The 20209-nt window shown below is 38.5% G+C and overlaps 1 protein-coding gene across 1 annotated transcript in view; it reads right to left on the minus strand.

The window, feature by feature from the left end:
• The window catches only part of ZNRF2 (zinc and ring finger 2), a 57073-nt gene that overhangs the window by 15052 nt on the left and 21812 nt on the right, over positions 1 to 20209 (minus strand). The window contains exon 2 of the mRNA XM_086615018.1: positions 7538 to 7633. Within this exon, the coding sequence (XP_086471144.1) occupies positions 7538 to 7633 (96 nt within the window). The remainder of the gene's footprint in view (positions 1 to 7537; positions 7634 to 20209) is intronic.

Here is a 20209-nt window from a genome sequence, read left to right on the forward strand (position 1 = left end):
AATGAATCAGAGGAAGGTTTGATATTAATGGATGTGATCTCTGCAGTGTGTCCTCCTCAGCAGGATCCAAGCATGTCGACTTTACTTCATTACAGCAAGAAAATTCAGCATCATCTGTTGAGTATCCCCAACCTGAATCATAAAAGTGAGCTGTCATAGCTTCTTTACAAATCTACGCCTCCTTTTGTCTTACATGAAAAGTAAAATAATAAGCAATATTGATACCTCAGCCGCCACCACTAAACCACTGAGATTATATCTTACCAAGATAAACGGGGCAGTCAGCAGTTCCGGGAACTGCTGTTCCAGACATTCGAAGCACTTCCCTCTCAGTTACACTATGTTCCCATTTCAGGAGCTTTCTTTACAGCCACACCATTAGAAACACACAGCTTGCTTTTCTGACTCTAGCAAAGGGTTGACAGTTTGTGGATGTGGAGGAAAGATAAGAGACTGCAGCCTCTAAAAGTGCTGCGACTCCATGCTATCACAGACTGACCCAATTCATCTACTGACGGAGGCTGAAATGGGGTCACCGGAGCAGGTCCTACCCCCCCTTTAGAAGGCTGGTACACGCTGAGTTTGAATGTGGTTTTACTTAGTGACATTTGTCAGCATTACTCTTTAAAATCAGGCAGTGACAAGGCCAGGTTGGATGAGGCTTTGAGCAACCTGATCTAGGGGAAGGTGTCCCTGTCCACGGCAGGGGGGCTGGAACTAGATGATCTTTAAGGTCCCTTCCAACCCAAATCATTCTATGATTCTATAAAATGAACCACCTCTGCCCCAACAAACCTGAACTGAAACAGTCCGCTTTTGCAGTGATGCTCTTCTGTGAGGTACTGAAAACTGTTGAAGGAGAGATTTGGGATGGTTGGAAAAAAAATACAGCTTTATTGAACAAAAGGGAGGAAGAGTTAGAGTTTGCCACTGCTCCTCTTGGCAGTCTGGTTTGGACAAGTAGCTATCCACAGCCTACACTGGTGAACACCAGTGAAAGTTTCCTCCTCCTTCAAATGTTAACAATTGCCAAAGGGAAGAAGTACAAATAAAATTGTAACATGATTTGTTACAATTCCTCAAAATTGTAACAATGATTTGCAAGATAAGTCATGAAAGGTCTGAGCTGATATTATACCAATTCACAGAATAACAGCTGTGTCTGAGATTAAAATTTTATTTGTAATGTTCTTCTACTATCACCATGTTAAGCAAAATCTCAAAGTTCAACAGATGTTAAACAGTTCTAATTGTTTTCAAGAAATACTGAATAAAACTGTTTTAAAGCATCAGGGAAACTGAATGAACCTCTTACATAGTCTGGAGGATGTTCATGAGTACACAAGATCAAAACAGGAGTAAATGTCACTATTTTAACACAGGATAAGTGTCTGTTTACGTGTCCTATTAAACTACCTTACAAAGTGTGCTCTTCTCCCTCCCCAGCACCCCTAAGGACAGAGCATAGAGCCATCTAGGGCATAGTAAGAAGCTAGAAAGGTTTAGCCAAGAATCTTGTTAAACTCCAAAAATGGAAAAATTGAGAAATGCTATGGAGAAGTTTATACCTCAGAAAGAGTGGAATGAAAGAACCGATTTGCCTTGGTATTATTTTGTACTGCTTTGCTGAAAGTCTAGTCCTATTAAAGGATGAGGACAAAGAGGAAGGCTTAAGCTTTTCCAGGCAGACTGGCAAGATGCCCTTCTGCAAGGTCTTTTAGGGTATGATCTCAGGAACCCTGGCAGAGAAGTGAACTTGAAGTTAGTGATTCATTTCACTCTAGACTGAAGTTTTGAGAGCATCAGTCAAAACAGTTGATAGCATCAGCCTTGCTGAGTAAAACACTCTCCCTTTTTTGTGCACAGAAGTGACCAAGGAAATCAAGACACTGCAGCGAGTGGAACTATCAGAATCATGTATTTCGGTGGTCCAAACATGAGGTTAAGGTGTGCTGTTTTTCTTCCCTTCTACTGAGCAATATAAACCGAATAAGTTCTGGCACAAGTAGCTTGCCCCAAAGATGTTGAAACAGCCACCAATCAACAAAGCTTGTAATTTACATTAGAAAAAAGTAGGTCAGTCCCATTCACAGAGAACGTTAGAAAAATATTTTTGTTTAATCTTTTAGGTGACTCATGCCAATCTTCAAGTGTCTACTTTTGATCAAAACATGTATGTTACAGCTGTCATTTAGATGTTGACAACTTCCTCTAGCAGGATTATTGCTCACACAGATTCCAGTTCAGGACTGACACTCACTCACATGCATGTGGCAGGAGCAGCATTTCTCTTTCCTCACAAGACAAAACTTAACCCAATACCTCAAACTGATTTAGAATTAACACCATGTTTATATCCTTATGACAAAACCCTGCGTAGTGTCCTTACTAATCTAGATCAGTTGCACTCACTGCTGTGGCCCAAGTCACTCTGAATCCAGTTTGACGGCACAGGAGTACTTGGATAGCTGTGTGCAGCGTTAGATTCAAACACCCCAGAAGACAAAGTACACTGCTGGACAGGAAGGGCACATCCAGTTTCATGCATTTCCTTGCAGTACACCGACCTTAATTTTCAATGTTCTGTCTACAATAGGCTTTCCATATACAAATTCCTCATTCAAAACAGAGCTGAATAAACTATAAATACAAAATCATATATGTAATCGCTGCTATCTGTGATGTTTGATCCCCTGCTCTTTTTTGTTGTGATAGGCCTCAAAAATTCACTTATTGTCATTTAAAAAGAATAATTGCAAAGTAGTTAACCTGAGTAAAGAAAAACCTCCAGCAGCTTACACACTGGATGTCTCAACATTCTCCCTCCCTGAAATTACACTAGCAAAAGCTTTTCCCTTTAAAATGAACCTCAGTAAACACGTTGGCCAGTAATCAGACCCATTGTCATATCTGAATTAAATGCAGAGCAGTCTGAGTGACTGCAGCACTGATGTCGAAGCAGCACCACCCCTGAGCCAACGGCTTTAAGGAGACCTGCTTAGAAAGTTTCCAGTAGAACAGCGTTCCAACACAAAGTGCTGACTTGATGAAACCCAAAATATTCCACAGGAATGTGCTAATTCAATGAAAACTTTTGAAAGAGGACTAGCCGGCTCGCTGAGCCAGCCAATCAGCCTAGTGAGCTGCCTGGCTCTCCCCAGCTCTCCAGGGTCACTGGCTTCCCCATCTGGCCAGGCACCAGGCTGCTAGTCCCTGCTCTCAGAGAGGCCCTTTAATAATAGTAATAGTAAATAGATAAATAAAAATAATGCCTTACAAAGTGTTCTGAGAAACAAACAAAGCAATTTTAAAATTAAAACCGGAATTACTTCAGGAACAACTGCAAGGTTGCATTTGTTACAAAGCATCTAAAACTTGCGCTCCTAAAGTCTTGAGTCTCTCAGGTGTCTTCTCAATTTTTATAAAACACCTTTCAGTGAAAAAAAGCATCAATACTGTAACAACACGAAATGAACAATAATTATATTCAAAACCTAAACTTCATGAGATAGGTCTAATCATCAGCAAGGAGTTAAAGGCAAGTGGCAAATTCAAGTAAATGCCCCTGCCTGACCAAAACACAGGGCTACCTTGTAAGCAACGTCTTTCGCCGAGCAGTCCCTAAGTGGGCTCCTTGCGTAACTCACCGTGGCAAACTTGAATGAGATGGTGCAAGGGCCCTCATTTAACACTTTTGAGAAGCTCAAAGGAGTAGGTATGGCTATATAATATTTTTGCAGTGGTTTTCACAAAAAAAAAAAAAGTCAATCTGCCATCTACCAAAACTTGCTTTTGGCAACCTGTGGTTAACCAGTGAACAGGACCTATTCCGGCTTCTCAGCAACTCAGCAAGTAACAGTAAGAAGAGGGGTTTTAATTGCTAAAGAAAGCAAGTCTGTTTAAGACAGTAACACCAAACACCACAACATTTTTGCACAATTCCATTCATTTAACCTGCTTTTGTATCAAAATGCCTAGATATTGGTTCATGTGTGAACACCACAAGTAGTTTAAGAGATGTAGAACAAAGTTCCACAGCAAAAAGAAAGAGCTCTTTTTACATGCCAACTTGAGCCAGCAATGAGATCTCTGTTGCAGGCAAGTCACATGATTTTGAAAGAACAAGGGTAATAAAACATACTGATTTATTTATATGAAAATCAGCACAAATTTGTGACCACTCTCTTTTAGAAAACACGTTTAAATCAGACAGCTGCCAGAGTTTGCCCTTCACTGACCCTTCCTATTGCCAAATGCAACGCACAAAGGTAGCTCAGAAAGCAATTAGAGATTGGCTGGGAGGATTCATTAATTTTTTTAAACTTCAAATCACAACTAAACAGTCATAACATTTTTCTGGGGAAGACTGTATGACTCAGACTCACATTTAAAAAGAAAGGTTTGTCTTCTCACAGTGACAAAATACAAACTGGCTACTTACACAACTTGCTCCCTGCTTTTTCTTAGCAAGAACAACTAACACATTTACAGTACCACAAGGAAACATATCTAGAAAAGAACTAGACACAAGCACAGTTCAATCCAACTGCTCAATTTTTAAACATCTTAGCACCTGCAAAGTCTAAGGCTCCCTTCAACTACTTGCAACACAAAATTCAGAAAGAAGGTGAAAGGAAAAAAAAAAAAAGGAGAAAAAAAAGAAGAAACCTATTTTTCCTGCTAGTGGTAATAGGACTGGGAACCACGAGTGACCAACACAAGCAAATAGTGCCTACTTGGCTCTACTTGAGCACATATGGCATAAGGCCAAGATAATGATGAGAAAGTAAAGAATAAAAGAGATGCCTTCAATTTTGGAAGAAGGTATCGAAAGTTGATAGCAGCTCTTTTCTTCTTTCAAGCCAAAGCTGAGATGCCCTTCATACAGCTTATGACAAAAAGGCAGATCCATCACTGACCTCCTCATTATGGCAAACGGCAAAATATACAAGAAAAAAAAAAGCACACGTATAGACATTCATATGTGATTCTGGGCCTGTAATCATGGCAGCATTAAGTTATCCATCTGTTAGTTAATTCTCTTTCATTAGCCTCATTAAAGGGATCACAATCACATACAAAGTAAAAACTGAGTGCTGCACAACTCTGAAGCCACATCCTCAAATTCTTTGTGCTGCATTAATTTAAATAACCAGCTATAGGCTGTAATTTAAGATCTAGTCCACGACTCCAGGGGCTAACCAACTAGAGTTACAAGGATCGATGCACACTTCTATTAAGTGTTTATGAGAATGAAACCATACTTCTAAGTGTCTCTCTCAAACCAGTCTGTAATTTAGTAGTTTTCTCCTTTCAAGCTTACACAATCATTTTGTAGAATGAGTTTATCATTTTGTAGAATGAGTTTCTGAGGCTCTCTATACAGCAGACACACTCCTAAATTGAGAAGTGACATGTTGCTGGTAATAACTGATGTTGCATTGTCCACAACTGCTTTTGTTGTGTTGCAGATTATCCAGAGAGTGCCTTCAGGTGCCACTGACAGTTTTCACTTCTGCTCAGTTATATGGAAGTTCATTGACTTAACGTACTGTGTAAAGTTAACAAGGTGGCCCAAAGGAGCTCCAACCAGCAATGTGCCAGCCGAGAGAAACAATGCAAGAAAAAAAAAAAAGAGTCTGAATATGGCACTGTCATGACACAAATGAACATCACAAACAATACCAAGAGGCTACATTATGTAATTGCTGTATCTTTCAAAAAAAAGTTAGTCAGCTGAGGGTGCTCATACATACACGTAGGAAGCAGCAGGGGCAAAGGATCTCAGTCAGTCAGCTCATAATTTGTGCACATCCCATCAGCTGGATTACTGCCAGAGTTTGCTCTCTGCCAGCTTGCCTCCTCCTGCTCCACTCCAACTGATTCCATGTGCATTATATCTCCCTGACTGGGGCGACTATCTTTCTTCTCCCTAATGTTCAATATCCCTCAGCACACAGATTTCTAACAACTTATCTTGGAAAATGCTCAGTCTTAAATTAAAAAAGGCAAAATAAAGAGAAACAAAGCCCCTTCTGTTAGATTAAGTCAACATTCTCAAATATATGTGTGGTAACACCAGGAGAAAAAAAAATATTTACTTTTCCTGAGCACTGTGCTTTGAAATGGATTTCACAACTTGAAGTATATTATTTATTAAGTACATGATTTTGAATTATTTCTGCAATTAAAGGCCAGCATTATTGCTATCCAGACAAAGAATAAGACAGGCCCAACCATCCTTCAAGACTTGTTCCAACAAAAAACAAACAAACAAACAAAAAATCCAGTGTAGGATACCATAAACACAAGGTACCAGAAGGGTCAAAGAGCCCATAACACTGCAGGTTACTTATGCAACAAATATCTTGTGTTGGAAGGGACCTCTGGAGGTCTTCTGGTCCAGCCCCTCAAAGCAGGACCAAGTTAGACTAAGTTGCTTACGGCCCTGTTCAGTCAATTTCTGACATCTTCAAGGATAGAGGTTGCACAATCTCTTCAGGTGTCTGCCACTGTGCTTGACCACCCTAATTATGTGGCATTTCTGCCTTACATCGAATCAGATTTTTCCCTGATGTAACTTGTGACCACTGACTCTCAACTTTTTACTACGCAGCTCCAAAAAAAGAGTCCGACACCCTCTCCTCTACAATTTCTTTCTAATCACGTTCTGTTCTCACATATTCCACATCTGATGACTGGTGAGCAATACACTCATTCAGGAGGCACTGTAAGATTTCCTGATGGTAGGGCAGTTCTGCCAAAGTAGGCAATAAGGTTTCAGTAAGATTTTCTAATTCCTAGTTTTCTGAAATCTTTTTGTGTGCTTGCCATAGAACTGAGCGTCAGCCTAAGTCACAGTGATAGGAAGGTTTGATCACAACAGTGACAAAAGTCCTGTTTGCCTTGCATCAAAGGTTGCCTAGAAGGAAAGCTTAGTAGTAGGGAAAAAAACAGAGCTACTACAGCTGATCCATTTCACATTGGCAAGTCTCACTAAAATCACAAAAACATACATATCTACCAGTCCTGATGAAGTATCACATATGCAATCAGCTGAAGAGGGAGAAAGTTCCTCAGCTCCCTTCAAGAAAGGGTCATTTTCTTCAATAACGTGTAACTGCACAGTGTGTCAAGTAACAGTTCTTAATAAAGTCCCCAGAAGGAGACTTGATTGAGCCATCACCATTTGATGCCATTAGATGAGAGGACGTTTAAGCTACACCTAGCTCCATAGTTTAGTGGACACTAAACACACACTGACTAATATCTGATCTTGCGGTCAAAAAATAGAATAAACACACTCAAATAAGAATAATTTTACATTTGCAGAACAAGTCAACAGTGTAAATCATATTGGCACACAGTATAAAAAAGACCAAGATCTTAGGAATTAATTTGAAAAAATGAACTACAAGCAAAAAACATACATCATTTCTGAGTCCACTGAACTAGTTACCAGAGTATCTTATTAAATAATTATTATCACTCTAATGTTTTAAATGAATAAATAATTGTCAGCTTACTTCTTTCTTACCATTGTAGGTTATCCTTGGTTTTGTCAAACACATCACAAGATGTAAATCCATCTCGTCAGAAGATACAAATTTTGAACATACAGGGCACTTGAATCCTACGGAAAATAAAAATATGTACGTGTGAGTACACTCAACCACATTGCAAATATGTACATTCAAGCCAAAAAACTGTTCTGCACACATTAAAAGAAAGGAAAAACATATCTGGCAGCTTTTCGGTTTTGATCCGACATTTCTTACATGAATATACTTCCCTTGATTTAAAATGTCTCAAAATGGACCATTGTTTCTGTAAATTGTTCTGTTGCTAATTGAAACATGTTAGCACCTCTGAAATGCAAACTTTCCGAACAACTCTAAGAACAGTTTAAGACAGGAGCAAGAGGACAATATGCTTCTACTAAAACAGAAATTAGAAATGTGTAGAGAACACAGCCATTAAAATCTGAACTTGGGCAGGAACCTTGAATTAACAGACTCACTTTTACCAGGAACAGCACTGAAACCTTAACAAAGGATCTCAGTTTTACATCTCATCATGCAAGCTGCAGCATTTTTTACCAGTCTGGGCCACCAGGAAAACATTAGCTCAGGGGTGCCGCTTCACCTACTGCATCACTAATATTTCCTGTAGCACTGAATCGGTTTGACTTCTCGCATCCTAGCCAAGCATAACCTTGTTTACATTTTGAGGTCACAGCGTGAGGAAATATGAGGTAAAGAATAATTAAGACAATCTGCATTGTGATGTAACTGCAGAATAGTCCATGACAAAACTGCTTAATACTTTAATTTATGTTATTACCAAAGACAGCAGTCTTCCAGTTAAAGGACAAGATTGGTTGGGCAAGTTTTACGGTCCACAGAAAAGTCTGAGAAAGTCTGACTGATTTTGATCTGCTAAATAATTAACACACAAGTGAGAGACAAAAAGCCACCAACAGGGAACTTGATGCATACCAGCTGTTCAGGAGTACACCTACAGGACAACATACTGCAAACACATATAAATCCATGCTCAGTGCAAACGAGCAACTTTTTCCTTGACAATGTTGAAAAGTAATGATGCAGGCATGCTCTAAAGGCCACTGCACCTTCCACCAACATCCATATCTGGGCCTGCTCCCACATGTTTTAGTTTCTTGCCCCTTGCTTTTGTACTTCTAACCTTGGGAGTCCACAATGAACTTGAGCCAGTCAAGGATGACAAGTGACTTGATGCTGCACTTTGAAGTTACTGATGCCTGAGAATTTTGATCTTTACTGTTAATTATTATCCAGACGTAGATCAAGCAAGTAACCTGAATCATTAGCACTTGATGGAAGTAACATACTTCATTTATCAAGACAATTATTTTTATTTCTTTTGTGCAGCTAACAGGAACAGGTCAAAGCAGACAAGTGGTTAACACCCATGAGGAACTCTGAGCAGCAGCTGAACATGTACTGGAAACCACTTCCTGAGATTAAGTACAGTTCTGATTCTTCCCATTTTAGTCATAAGCAGTTCATATCTATTTCTTCTTGTGTCAAACTCATACTTCAGTTGAAATATTGCTCTTCTCTCCTTATTTTTAGTCCTCTTGCCCCAACCCACATCTTTACAAACAACAGTTACAACCACAGGTTAATAAGCACACAACAGGCAAACAAATCTTTCATTAAAAACAGGTTGGAAGGATTAATTTACTTGTAGAAAGCTTTGTCAGTGACCCTCCGCCACTGTGTAGCCTCCTTCCCCCAGGCTGCATTTCAACATGACTAAAACCGAAATTAGTATCTTAGTCCTCCAAACACCCAAAACCACCCATAACTGTTTTGTTACGTTTTTCTTAAAAAACTGACCTGGGGTAGATTTTCTCTCAACCTTTATCAGCCTAATGCAGCTGATTACTCTTAAGTCTAGTCAAAATCCACTAAGACCCATGCATTATTCTCATTTACATGCTTCTATAAGGCATAATGGACCACATATTTTGATGTGAAAAAGCACGTAACTTCCTTATACATTGCAGACTGAGTGCTGCTGTGCCAGAAGGGAGTGTTTGCATTACAGCAAGTTAACAATTACGTTCATGGCTAGTTAAGCAGTGGGACAGTCATTAACAGGTTCCCTTGGCTTTCTGGACAGAACCCTTCTAGCTTATTCCCTAGGGTCACCAGTATATCTAATTGGGAGTGACAGGGGGCAGAGAAAACCATCAACAGGTCTTTAGAACCACTGCTAAAGTTAACAGTGTTATTAAGAAGGTACATATCCCAGGAATGCTTGGAGGGAATATTTAAATCCAAATAAAACAGTAGGGAGAGTTGATGATGATGATGATGATGATGATGATAATAATAAATAATAATAATAATGTTTTTACTTAAAAACGTGCTTAAGGATATACAGCTGTAAAAAATCCTTCTGGTTATCTACCTAGAGTATTCAGCTGAATGTGGATATACTACCATATGCCTGCCCCTAAACCTAGTAAACAGACCACATTGCAGCAGTATAGCAAGTCCACATTTTAACAACATAGTGTCTTGTGGCTTGTTCAGTGTCAAGGGGTATCTGGAGGTAACAGTTAAGCAACTGCAAATATCTTCCTGACACAGCAGGTCTGGGATATCTGACTGCTATAGCTCTACTCAGGACAGTGCACTAAAGGTCCTGCACCATGGGTCAGGACAAAGAATGGGTCAAAAGCAGCCCAGAGGAGAAAGACTTGAGGGTGTTGTTTGATGAGAAGCTCAACATGAGCCAGCAATGTGTGCTTGCAGCCCAGAAAGTCAACTGTATCCTGGGCTGCATCAAAAGAAGCGTGGCCAGCAGGTCGAGGGAGGTGATTCTGCCCCTCTACGCTGCTCTTGTGAGAACCCACTGGGAGTACTGCATTCAGCTCTGGGGTCTTCAGCACAGGAAAGACATGGACCTGTTGGAGCAGGTGCAGAGGAGGGCCACAAAAATGATTAGAGGGCTGAAGCACCTCTCCCATGAAGACAGGCTGAGAGACTTGGAATTGTTCAGCCTGGAGAAGAGAAAGCTCCGGGAAGACCTTCTAGCAGCCTTCCAGTACCTAAAGAGGGCCTACAAGAAAGCTGGAGAGAGACTTTTTACAAGGGGATGTAGAGACAGGACAAGGGGCAATGAATGAAAACTGAAAGAGGGTAGATTTTGATTAGATATAAGGAAGAAATTTTTTTACAATGAGGGTGGTGAGGCACTGGAACAGGATGCCCAGGGAAACTGTGAATGCCCCATCCCTGGAAGTGTTCAAGGCCAGGTTGGATGAGGCTTTGAGCAACGTGGTCTAGTGGAAGATGTCTCTGCCCATAGCAAGGGAGATGACCTTTAAGGTCATAGAATGGTTTGGATTGGAAGGGACCTTCTCACCTCTTAGGTCCCTTCCAACCCTAGCCATTCTATGATTCTACTCCATAAAGAATCCAAACAGTAGAGGACATTAAGCTTAACTAAGCCTTATGGACCAAATTAGCAGCCAGTGTTAAAGGTATTTTTGTGGAAAAGATGTTTTTCCAGTAACCAGCAGCAGCTGCATGCCAGAGACTATTACAGACGAGAAAGTGCTGTGAGCTCGCAACCCCTGCTGAAACATTTTCCAAACACAAGTGAAATTTGACTTCTCAGTCCTTCACAATGTTCTGCTGCAATAAGCAGCTGTTGGATTTATCCATCTTCCCCAAGAGTGCACAGTGTATGTTTTGTGTAAAAGAAATTACCATTTCCAACTCCTTTAGTAACCCCAAAGAACAAATTATTTTGACTGTAGACACAACACTGATTTTATTTTTAACTGTATTTGAAAAATATAAATAAGTGAACAATCAACACTGTCCATAAGACAGCTAAAGGTCCTTTAAAAAAAGCTGGTATTTTCCCACCTTTCCTCAAAGCAGAAGGCAATAGTTTCATGACCCAGTTTACAATTAAGTACTCCATAAGAACAAAGACTCTATTGTACCACTGCCCAGCAGGCTAACAACATTTATAGCCTATGTTTGTTTTTACCACCAGTCTCAAGGAACAACTCCGATAACTCTTTAAAAGTTTTGCGTGACTTTAACAATCAGCAACAGGTCAAAAATAACTTGATCTCCACATGACTTGTTTTACTCAGTTTTGCAGATAAACAATACATTCACAGACTTTTGGATAACAAAGTGGAAGTAGTCATGAGATGAGGTGGCCTCAAGTGAAGAGTCCTCTAAAAACTATGAAACTCAATTAATTAACTACTTTCTTACTGTCTTTACAAGGAGAGTGCAAGAGAACAATGAGGGTGGTGGAACACTGGAACAGGTTGCCCAGAGAAGTTGTGGATGCACCAACCCTGGCAACATTCAAGGTCAGGCTGGATGGGGCTCTGAGCATCTTGATGTAGTTGAAGATGTCCCTGTTCATTGCAGGGGGCTTGGACTAGATGACTTTTAAAAGTCCCTTCCAACCCAAACAATTCTATGATTCTATAACATATAGTTCTAGGTAAAAATCAAGCTCTTATGAAGGTGTTGGTTTCACAGCATCACTTATCCTCATCCAAGATGAGGAACCTTTGTATTAGGGTTGTCACTGTTTGTCAGCATATCACTGCAAAGCTGTTCTTCCTTCTCCTGTAGTATAGAGGACATTGCCTGTGATACAACCTAAGTCCAGCAAAGAACCACCTCTTCCATTCTCTTTCTACACAGCAGGAAAGAACTGAGCATCAAAACTGAGCAAGCACACGCCTCTGGCTGACTTTTACAGCTGCATGTGTAAGGGGTAGGAAGAAAATTCTTACAAGCTGCCATCATCTAGTTTCAGAACCCTGACTACAATACTGAAAGTAACACATTACTTCAAAAACCCCATAATCCTGGAAAGAAGTACAATTACAAGAAAAGAGAGACCAAATAGAAAGTTGCAGTACAGCTACTAAAAAATCCCAAGGCACAGAAAGTTTGAAGTAACTAAACCTGCCTAAGTAGCAGGACTTAAATACTCAGAGGTGAATTCTCACTCTTACTCTCTCTTGAATGCATCATTTTCTTCACACTCTGCCATCTTTTGCAAATGAACCTCTATTTGCCAAGAAATCCCATCTTCTTTCACATCCATCTACCAAACTCATAATTTTAATCTCTGGCAGGCTTGGAAACTATCCACAGGGACAGGTCCATGGGTGGCCATTCACTCTATCCATACCAATTTCAACTTATTGATATCTTACTGTGTTTGCCTTGCTTTGCAAACATCAGACTGTTTAACTTGCAGTTCAGTGCATAGCAAAGCAAACAAAAAACATCCAACCAATAACAAACTCCTGGACCTCTGTAATTTTTGCAAAACCATTTTGGCACTCATTCTGGAATACCTACTTTGTGGTGGGGGAAAAAAAAGAGCCAAGAGCTTCCAGACAATACATTGCAGAGTGTCATAGAATTGCACCTAAAGGAAACATGTTAAAGTGGTATTAGACTTGCACAGAAGAAAGGATGATCCTTTTGGTCAATATTAAACAGTTGTAGCAAAAAATAACCATGAATAAAACCTGCACCAACGCAGAACACTGCATCAGCGTGATCAGAGTAACCTTTCAGCAGAAAACATCTCAACTGGAACACTGCCAAAACCAAATACAAAGTATAAAGAGACCAGCTGTTCTTTTAAAATAAGTATGCAACATAGTAGTATTTAAAGTTTTTGTATCCTTGTGTTTTCAAACAAGATGGATAAATCCATCTTGGTTTACATTTAAAGAAGTTGTCAGAAAAGAGAAATCCTTGCATACACGCACTTTTCTAAAATGTATTTGACAATAAGAAGCCTGACAAATGTTAGTTACCTACTTGCACTTGTACTTCTTCGGTACTTGGAAAAATAAGAATGGACAATCTGGAAGTACAGCATCCTGTAAATATGATGGTATGAGGGTGGTATCCAAGATTACTGTCACACAATTAAAGTCTGCATAATGATGATAAAACAAAACAACACAAATAATCCCCTCCCCCCAATAAACAGAAAAGACCTCACATACTCAGAGAAACATGTTAGAAAGGATCTGAAGAGGTCATCAAGTCTATCCCATACTGGGAAACTGGGTTAAACGTACTTAGAGGATTTAATCTGCCCTTAAAAAATCAACTAGGGAAAGATTTCACAGACATCCTGGACAGCCTACAATGCTGATCAGCTGTTCCAATGGAGTTAGAAAAATGTTCCTTTATCTCTAATCTGGTAGCCTTCACTTACAAAAAAGGTTGATTACTTATGTGTTCAGCAGACATGGAAAACAGTCAGTAACTGTCCTCCATATAAAAAACAAGTTCATACTGGAATATGTGCGCCCTTCCATCTTTTTTCCCCTAGCCTGAAAAAAAAAGACAAGTTACTCTAATCTTTCCTCACAGGCCCTGATGCCTAAACCTTTTATTCCTATTGCTGTCCTCTGGACTCTCTCCAATCTTAACATGTTGCATTGCCAAGAACTGGGCAGAGCTTTCAGGCTAAGACTTCTCAAGTCCTAAGCAGAAGTTAATAGTTACCTATCGCATTGTTCTGTTACACTAAGTGTTGAATATACAGATCTACCTATACAGAGAGATACCTCCTTTACATGTGCGTGTATAGACATATACATGGACATTTTAAACAAACCAACAGATTATTGGCTCATTCCCCTCATGACCCATTAACAATCCTGAAATCTTCAGCAGAACTGTTACTAGCCAGGTCCCATTTTTTAGTAGTCTGTTTTATTTCTCCTCACATTTAGTAATTGTCATTTGTCTCTTTTAATCAATTATGAACACTTTTTTAACATGTTAAAAACAGTTATGAACTCCAATTTTGCCTTTTATAGTGCTTTCAGATCTTACAAGTTTTTTGGCATTATATGTCCTTTTTTTAAAGTGCTCATCCTCCAAAAAAAGATGTTTGAAAATGGACCCAAAGTAGACCACTGTGGTACTTGATTTGAATTGCTCTCCTAGAGCAGCTACAGGATTTATTTTCTGACTATTTCAGCATCCATCTACTTTTTCACTGAGACCATATTCTTTAAGTTTGCTCATGAAGATATAAAGCAAAACAGCATAAACACTTTATTAAAGTCAAAGCATAATGCCTCTGCTTCTTCCACTTCTTTTAACTGTGTAGAGAACTATGAAGTGTGATTGTAAGTATAGCAGAAAATAGATGGAAATAATTCAGATTCTCGGTGAAGTAACAACAGTCCTGGTCAAGGCAAACTTCTGTTACTCCCTTCTTCTGTAAATTAATTTGTAAAACTTAAAGAAGGAAATAAAAAAGCTCCAGTAAAGACTACATGGTCTATCAGAGTTACGTGGCTGCAGAATTCTCCCTTCTCTTCTCCTCAGACAGCTGAAATGGAAAGACAGAATGACTAATTCCTTAAGCTCAAAACCATGAAGCTTTATACATGAAAGCGTATTGCTTTAACACAGCTAACATCTTACCTGGCAACTCTACCCGTACCATCAAAGAGAATATGAAGATTATTTCACACTAAATTCAAGAACAGAGACCTGACATTTTAAAAGAGTCTAAGAAGGTGAAAGAAAAAAGAGCACTACCAATTGGCAGGGAACCCTCTACAGGAGAATTTCTAGCTGCTGTAGCTCCCAATACAAGTGGCTGCTCAGAGAAAGTTTGCCATTCTATGTACAGAAGTTTTTTATAAAGGGAGAAAGTGTCTCAGTGAAAAGATACATCTAGTTCTCTAGTTTCAGTCCTTCCTTATGCTGTCAACGGCCTAAGCCGGGAGAACACAGCATCATCTGTAAAGACTTCTGGAGATGAAAAGAAAGAAAGAAATAGTCCCCTCAATTTGGGAGAGAATAGGAAATCAAACAGAAATAAGGAACACAATATAAATGTTCCAAACTCTTGTCTTTTCTAGAAAACTGAACCAGAGTAAGCACAAATAATTTCTTCTTCTCAGCACTTAATGATTTTGTGGTCATAATCTAGAGGGGTTTTCTCCCCAACTTTTGTGCCATAAAACTGAAGTAAACACACTCAGAAATTCCTTGAGGGAAACAAGGGATTTTTCTCTTGTATTTGCCAATTTAAAGCTCCCACAGCACTCAGTGGGAAAGGGGAGATATATCAGACGGTGAATAAAAACGAACCTGAAACTTATTTCAGTTAAGGAGTCCACAGAATAATTAGAGAAGATATGTTTGGATAATACTTCATCTCCTAAGCAAAATCTTAGGAAAGACAGAATCTTACTACATAACTTCTTTAGTTCCCTTCATCGTGGTAATTGGGAAAGTGAGATCTTCAGTAGCAATCACTGCAAATTAACACAGGACAGAATGAAGAAAAGAAATTGAACAAGACATATTTTCCTATTCATAAATAAAGCTGTTATCAACTGCACAACTTCAGGTGTCTAATACCAATATGAAAGTAACATGTGATGGTGATTACAACTGACAGCTGCATATTTTTAGAAACTGAAGAACAATAAATGAAACCATTAAAAGAGAGAAAAAAGTCTCATGATAAAATATCTTGCAAACCAGAAGATGAAATTACAGGTAGGAAAGACCTGTGGAAAGACTGATTTCACCTCTTAATAGAAAAATAAGAACAGTTGTTATTAGAGGAACAGCTTTTTAAGAGTGACATTTTAGATCAATGTAAGCACCCAACAAAAGGAGGAGGAAATATCTTGTTAGCTCCACCTGTGTTTGTGAGTGGGTGTTACGTCCCCATCCCATCACCCACAGAGATCTGTAGTCAAGGCAGATGAGAGACTGCTCAAGTCTCCTTCATCCAAACTCCTAGAGTCTTTGCACTTTCAAATTGACAAGCACATAAACAAGAACAGTTAATAAAATTACTTGAAACCTATTAATTCACTCTTTAACTTGCTACCTTATTAACTGCATTTCAGATATGTCACCCCCCCAGCACAGATCCATTACACAGGTTTCTCAATGGAAGAGAAGCAGCTGAAGACAGACAAGTGTGAACATAAGTTTACGCTGGGAGTTGCATTTGGTAGATTGAGAGTTAAGAGCAAGCCTCAGTTTTCATGTAAAAAAGGCTCCACCCACACCCTCAATCCAGATGATTTTAGACTTTAGCTTACTATGTCTGAGAAGCTGATTTTCAACTAGCAACCAAAAAACTCCACTTATCAACAAGACTTCTCCCAGAAGAATACCATTAATTTCCATAGCATCTTTCCCAAGGGAGCGGGAAGTTGTCTGAATATGCAGTTAAGCCAAGTTGGACGCATTTTGGAGCCAAATCAACTACTTTATTCAGAAAGCCAGTAGTCAGAAAGCATGGTCAACGGTTTGGGGCACAATTGTATCTAACTTACACACAGCAGGCAAGATTAACCTGTTAAACAAGCTTAGTTCTTGCATTACCAGATGATGACAAACAATTTACTGCAAGTCAGCTTGGAGGTCTGAAAACTTTACGCAAATGACATGCCTTGAGACTCTTACTTTAGAGATAATACGTATTCCCATTGCTTTTTTTCTTAACTCACCTATCAAGGTGAGTTCAAGGAGGAAGAATTCTTCTCCCTCATTCCTAGTCTCTCCTGAACCTATAAATTTTTTTTTTTTCTTTCTTCCATAATTTTTTTGCTCCAAATTTTCTCTCATTGCCTGGAGCATTATTTTCCTCAAACACCTGAAAAAGGTCTTTCCACTCATCATTTCACATTGAAAGTTAAGGAAGACAGACAGAATAACAGTGCTCTGCTGCCAGAAATAGGCTCTTTGGGAGTAACCGAGTAATTTGTCAAGACAACTACAAATTTTTAAGTACAGGGAACCAGTTTGTCTACACTTCCCTCCCCTTCTTCACACTGTCAACAAAGTCACTACTTTCGAAAATATACTAAAGAAAATCTTCCATTAGAAATCACATCATCTAAAAGGAAGCATAGGAACAGCTGCTCCAAGATTAGAAGAAAGAATGAAGTGCTACTTTTTGAAAATGCACAGATGCAAATATCTTGAAATCTTGTACTGTACAATGCAACAACTCTGATTAAAATTACATGAAGCATGATAATAAGAGAGGAGGAGGGTGGCTATACCATGCTGAGAATATACTTAATGATAGCTAAAAGGAAAGAGGTATGATGTGAAAATGGCTGAATCATGGATGACAAAGATGACTAAACTGAACACGTGAAACAGCGTCTTGTTGGACGCAGAGAAGTCTTCTGAGCAAACTGGCCAAAACATATACAAGGTCTTACAAAAAAAAGAAATGAGAGAGACAAAGTAAACACTGCACTCAAAATGCAGCAGACAGGAACAAAGGAGCAAGCCTCAGGAGAAGGCAGCATCTTAGAAGACAGCACAGATAATGATGCTGCTTGAAAGCATGCAGAAGACAAAGTCTCTCGGAAAATCTGAAAACTATTACTCTCACTACACAAACAAGGCGATAATGGAGACCTGAGAAAGCACAGCATTTACAGACAATTGGCCTGTTGTCTACAAAGTTTTTACCAAAGTAAGTGAGGGTAAAAAAAGAAGTCCTCACTAAGGCAAAACTTTGTAAAGTCTGATTTAGTCGAAATACTTACCAATAACCTACTTGTTCCTGTAGAAACAGAGGTAGCAGTGACAAAGAAAAAAGGGGAAAACCAATCAATGACAAAAAAAGTCAAGAGTACAAAATATTAAAGATTACAACTGGGAAGAATATATGCAAATAAAAAGTTAAACTATTATGCAAAATGTTCTCAGGAGTTTAAATATTAATTCTAAACATAATGTTTCATTTTTTGACACCAACATTCAATTATACCTCAAAAGCAGTTATAATTACATTTATCATTCAGTATAACAGAAAAATTATTCCTATTAAAACTACAGTTTCAAGAAAGTCAAGGACAAATGTTTCAAAACATACTTGTTTTCTTGTGTTTTCATCTCAGTTTTTCATCACACATACAACAACTTTAACTGCCTAAGCACAACAGCAGTCTTTCCTGAATTATTATACTCTGTATTTTCCCTCTTTAGGTCTCAAAACAGCAGTCCTCCACAGAGAGCACCAATTGCTTAATTCTGCAGGGAAACTTCTAACCTATGGACCAATTTATCTTCGTTCACTTGAAACTGGTGAGAGCACAGAAAGTATGGTCTTTTGTTTGTTTATTTATTTGGCTTTGGTTTGTGTGTGTTTGTTTTTTCCCAGAGTGAAAGTACGAATTATGAACAAGGACTGAGCTTAGCAGAAAAGTCCAGGCTGAAAAATATTGTTCATCCTCAGCACAAAGGAATTTTGTTTAAGGAATAACTTTTAAAAAGTACTGACATCTCTGCTTATCATAAAGCAGCTTTTTGGTTTTAAATGGAAAATTCAACTCAGAGAAGTTCACTCTGCATTTACCCCTCCACTCTTCCAACAGGGAAAATATTTACCTTAGTGTATGGAATATTGCAGAAACTAGGAAGTAGGTTCATGAGAAGCCAAACTTAATAATTTAATAATTAAAGAGAATCTTATAAAATAGAGAGAAGACCAAGGATTACGAAATACAGAATTTCAGACAGGTGTACACTGGAATTAGATCATTAAATACTTCAGTATTAATAGAATTTAAGTGTTTAACATGAATTATGTCCAAATTTCGGTAAAATGTGAAAGCAGCTTCTGGAGTTTGAATGATATGCATTTATGTATTATAAGGCCTAGTTTTGCAAAAGTTCTTATTTCTAAGACAGAACCTTTTAATAACATTTGGGGATGTACTAGAGTGAAGAAAGCATACAAACTGCCTATGAAAGGAATAGTAAAGAAGATGCATAATTGTTTCAGAAAAAGATAGAACTGAAACCATAAAGAAATAACCCCCAACCACGTTTTCTTAACTATTGTCAGTAAAAGCTGGAGAAAATAAAGCTATTGACTTACATGCTTCAAACATATAAATCCTGACAGATTCATCTACATATACAGGATTTTATCTCTATTAAGACAGTACTTAGCATCCACACCATATTCTGCAAAAATCTTACAGAATATCCATAAATCAACAAACCAACCAAACTCTCAAATGACATGCCACACCAGTCCTACCACAGCAACTAAGTAAGCAGTGTAATTCTTGCTTTTTCACAGTTGAGATGTCGCTGTTGGAACAAATTGTTAAGAAATATTTCGTGCATCACTCACATTTTAAATGACCTTTGTAGGATGCTACCGAGTATTTTTTATTTTTCACTGTTTACAACTGCTGCATTGGTCTATCAGCCAAATTGTTGAGAAATCTGATTAGTTATCTATTACTATCTACGCTTAGAAGAGAAACATCTTGTTTACAGTAACCAGATCATGCTAATAAGACACACATATACATGCATACATACACACAGAGCATAGACTAAATAAGTTTTAACATGGATGTGTAGTTAGAACAAATTAGTTTAAATGATATTTCAAATTTTCAGCAGTTTGAAAAGTGACATGGTAACTTAAATGCTTTTACTTATCCAATTATAGCTTATAAGTAAAGTAGTATATGCTTTCATTGCTTTACTCATCCATAACATGCTACTGAAAGGAAGAGAAACTGCAACTCTAAGTATTTTTTGTTCTTCACTGCTCAAACAAAATCATGATCTGTCATTTGATACATATAAGCATTATACACCAAAAAAAGGAG

This window comes from Tauraco erythrolophus, chromosome 7 (genome assembly GCF_009769465.1).
Source record: "Tauraco erythrolophus isolate bTauEry1 chromosome 7, bTauEry1.pri, whole genome shotgun sequence".
In the NCBI taxonomy this organism is placed as follows: domain Eukaryota; kingdom Metazoa; phylum Chordata; class Aves; order Musophagiformes; family Musophagidae; genus Tauraco; species Tauraco erythrolophus.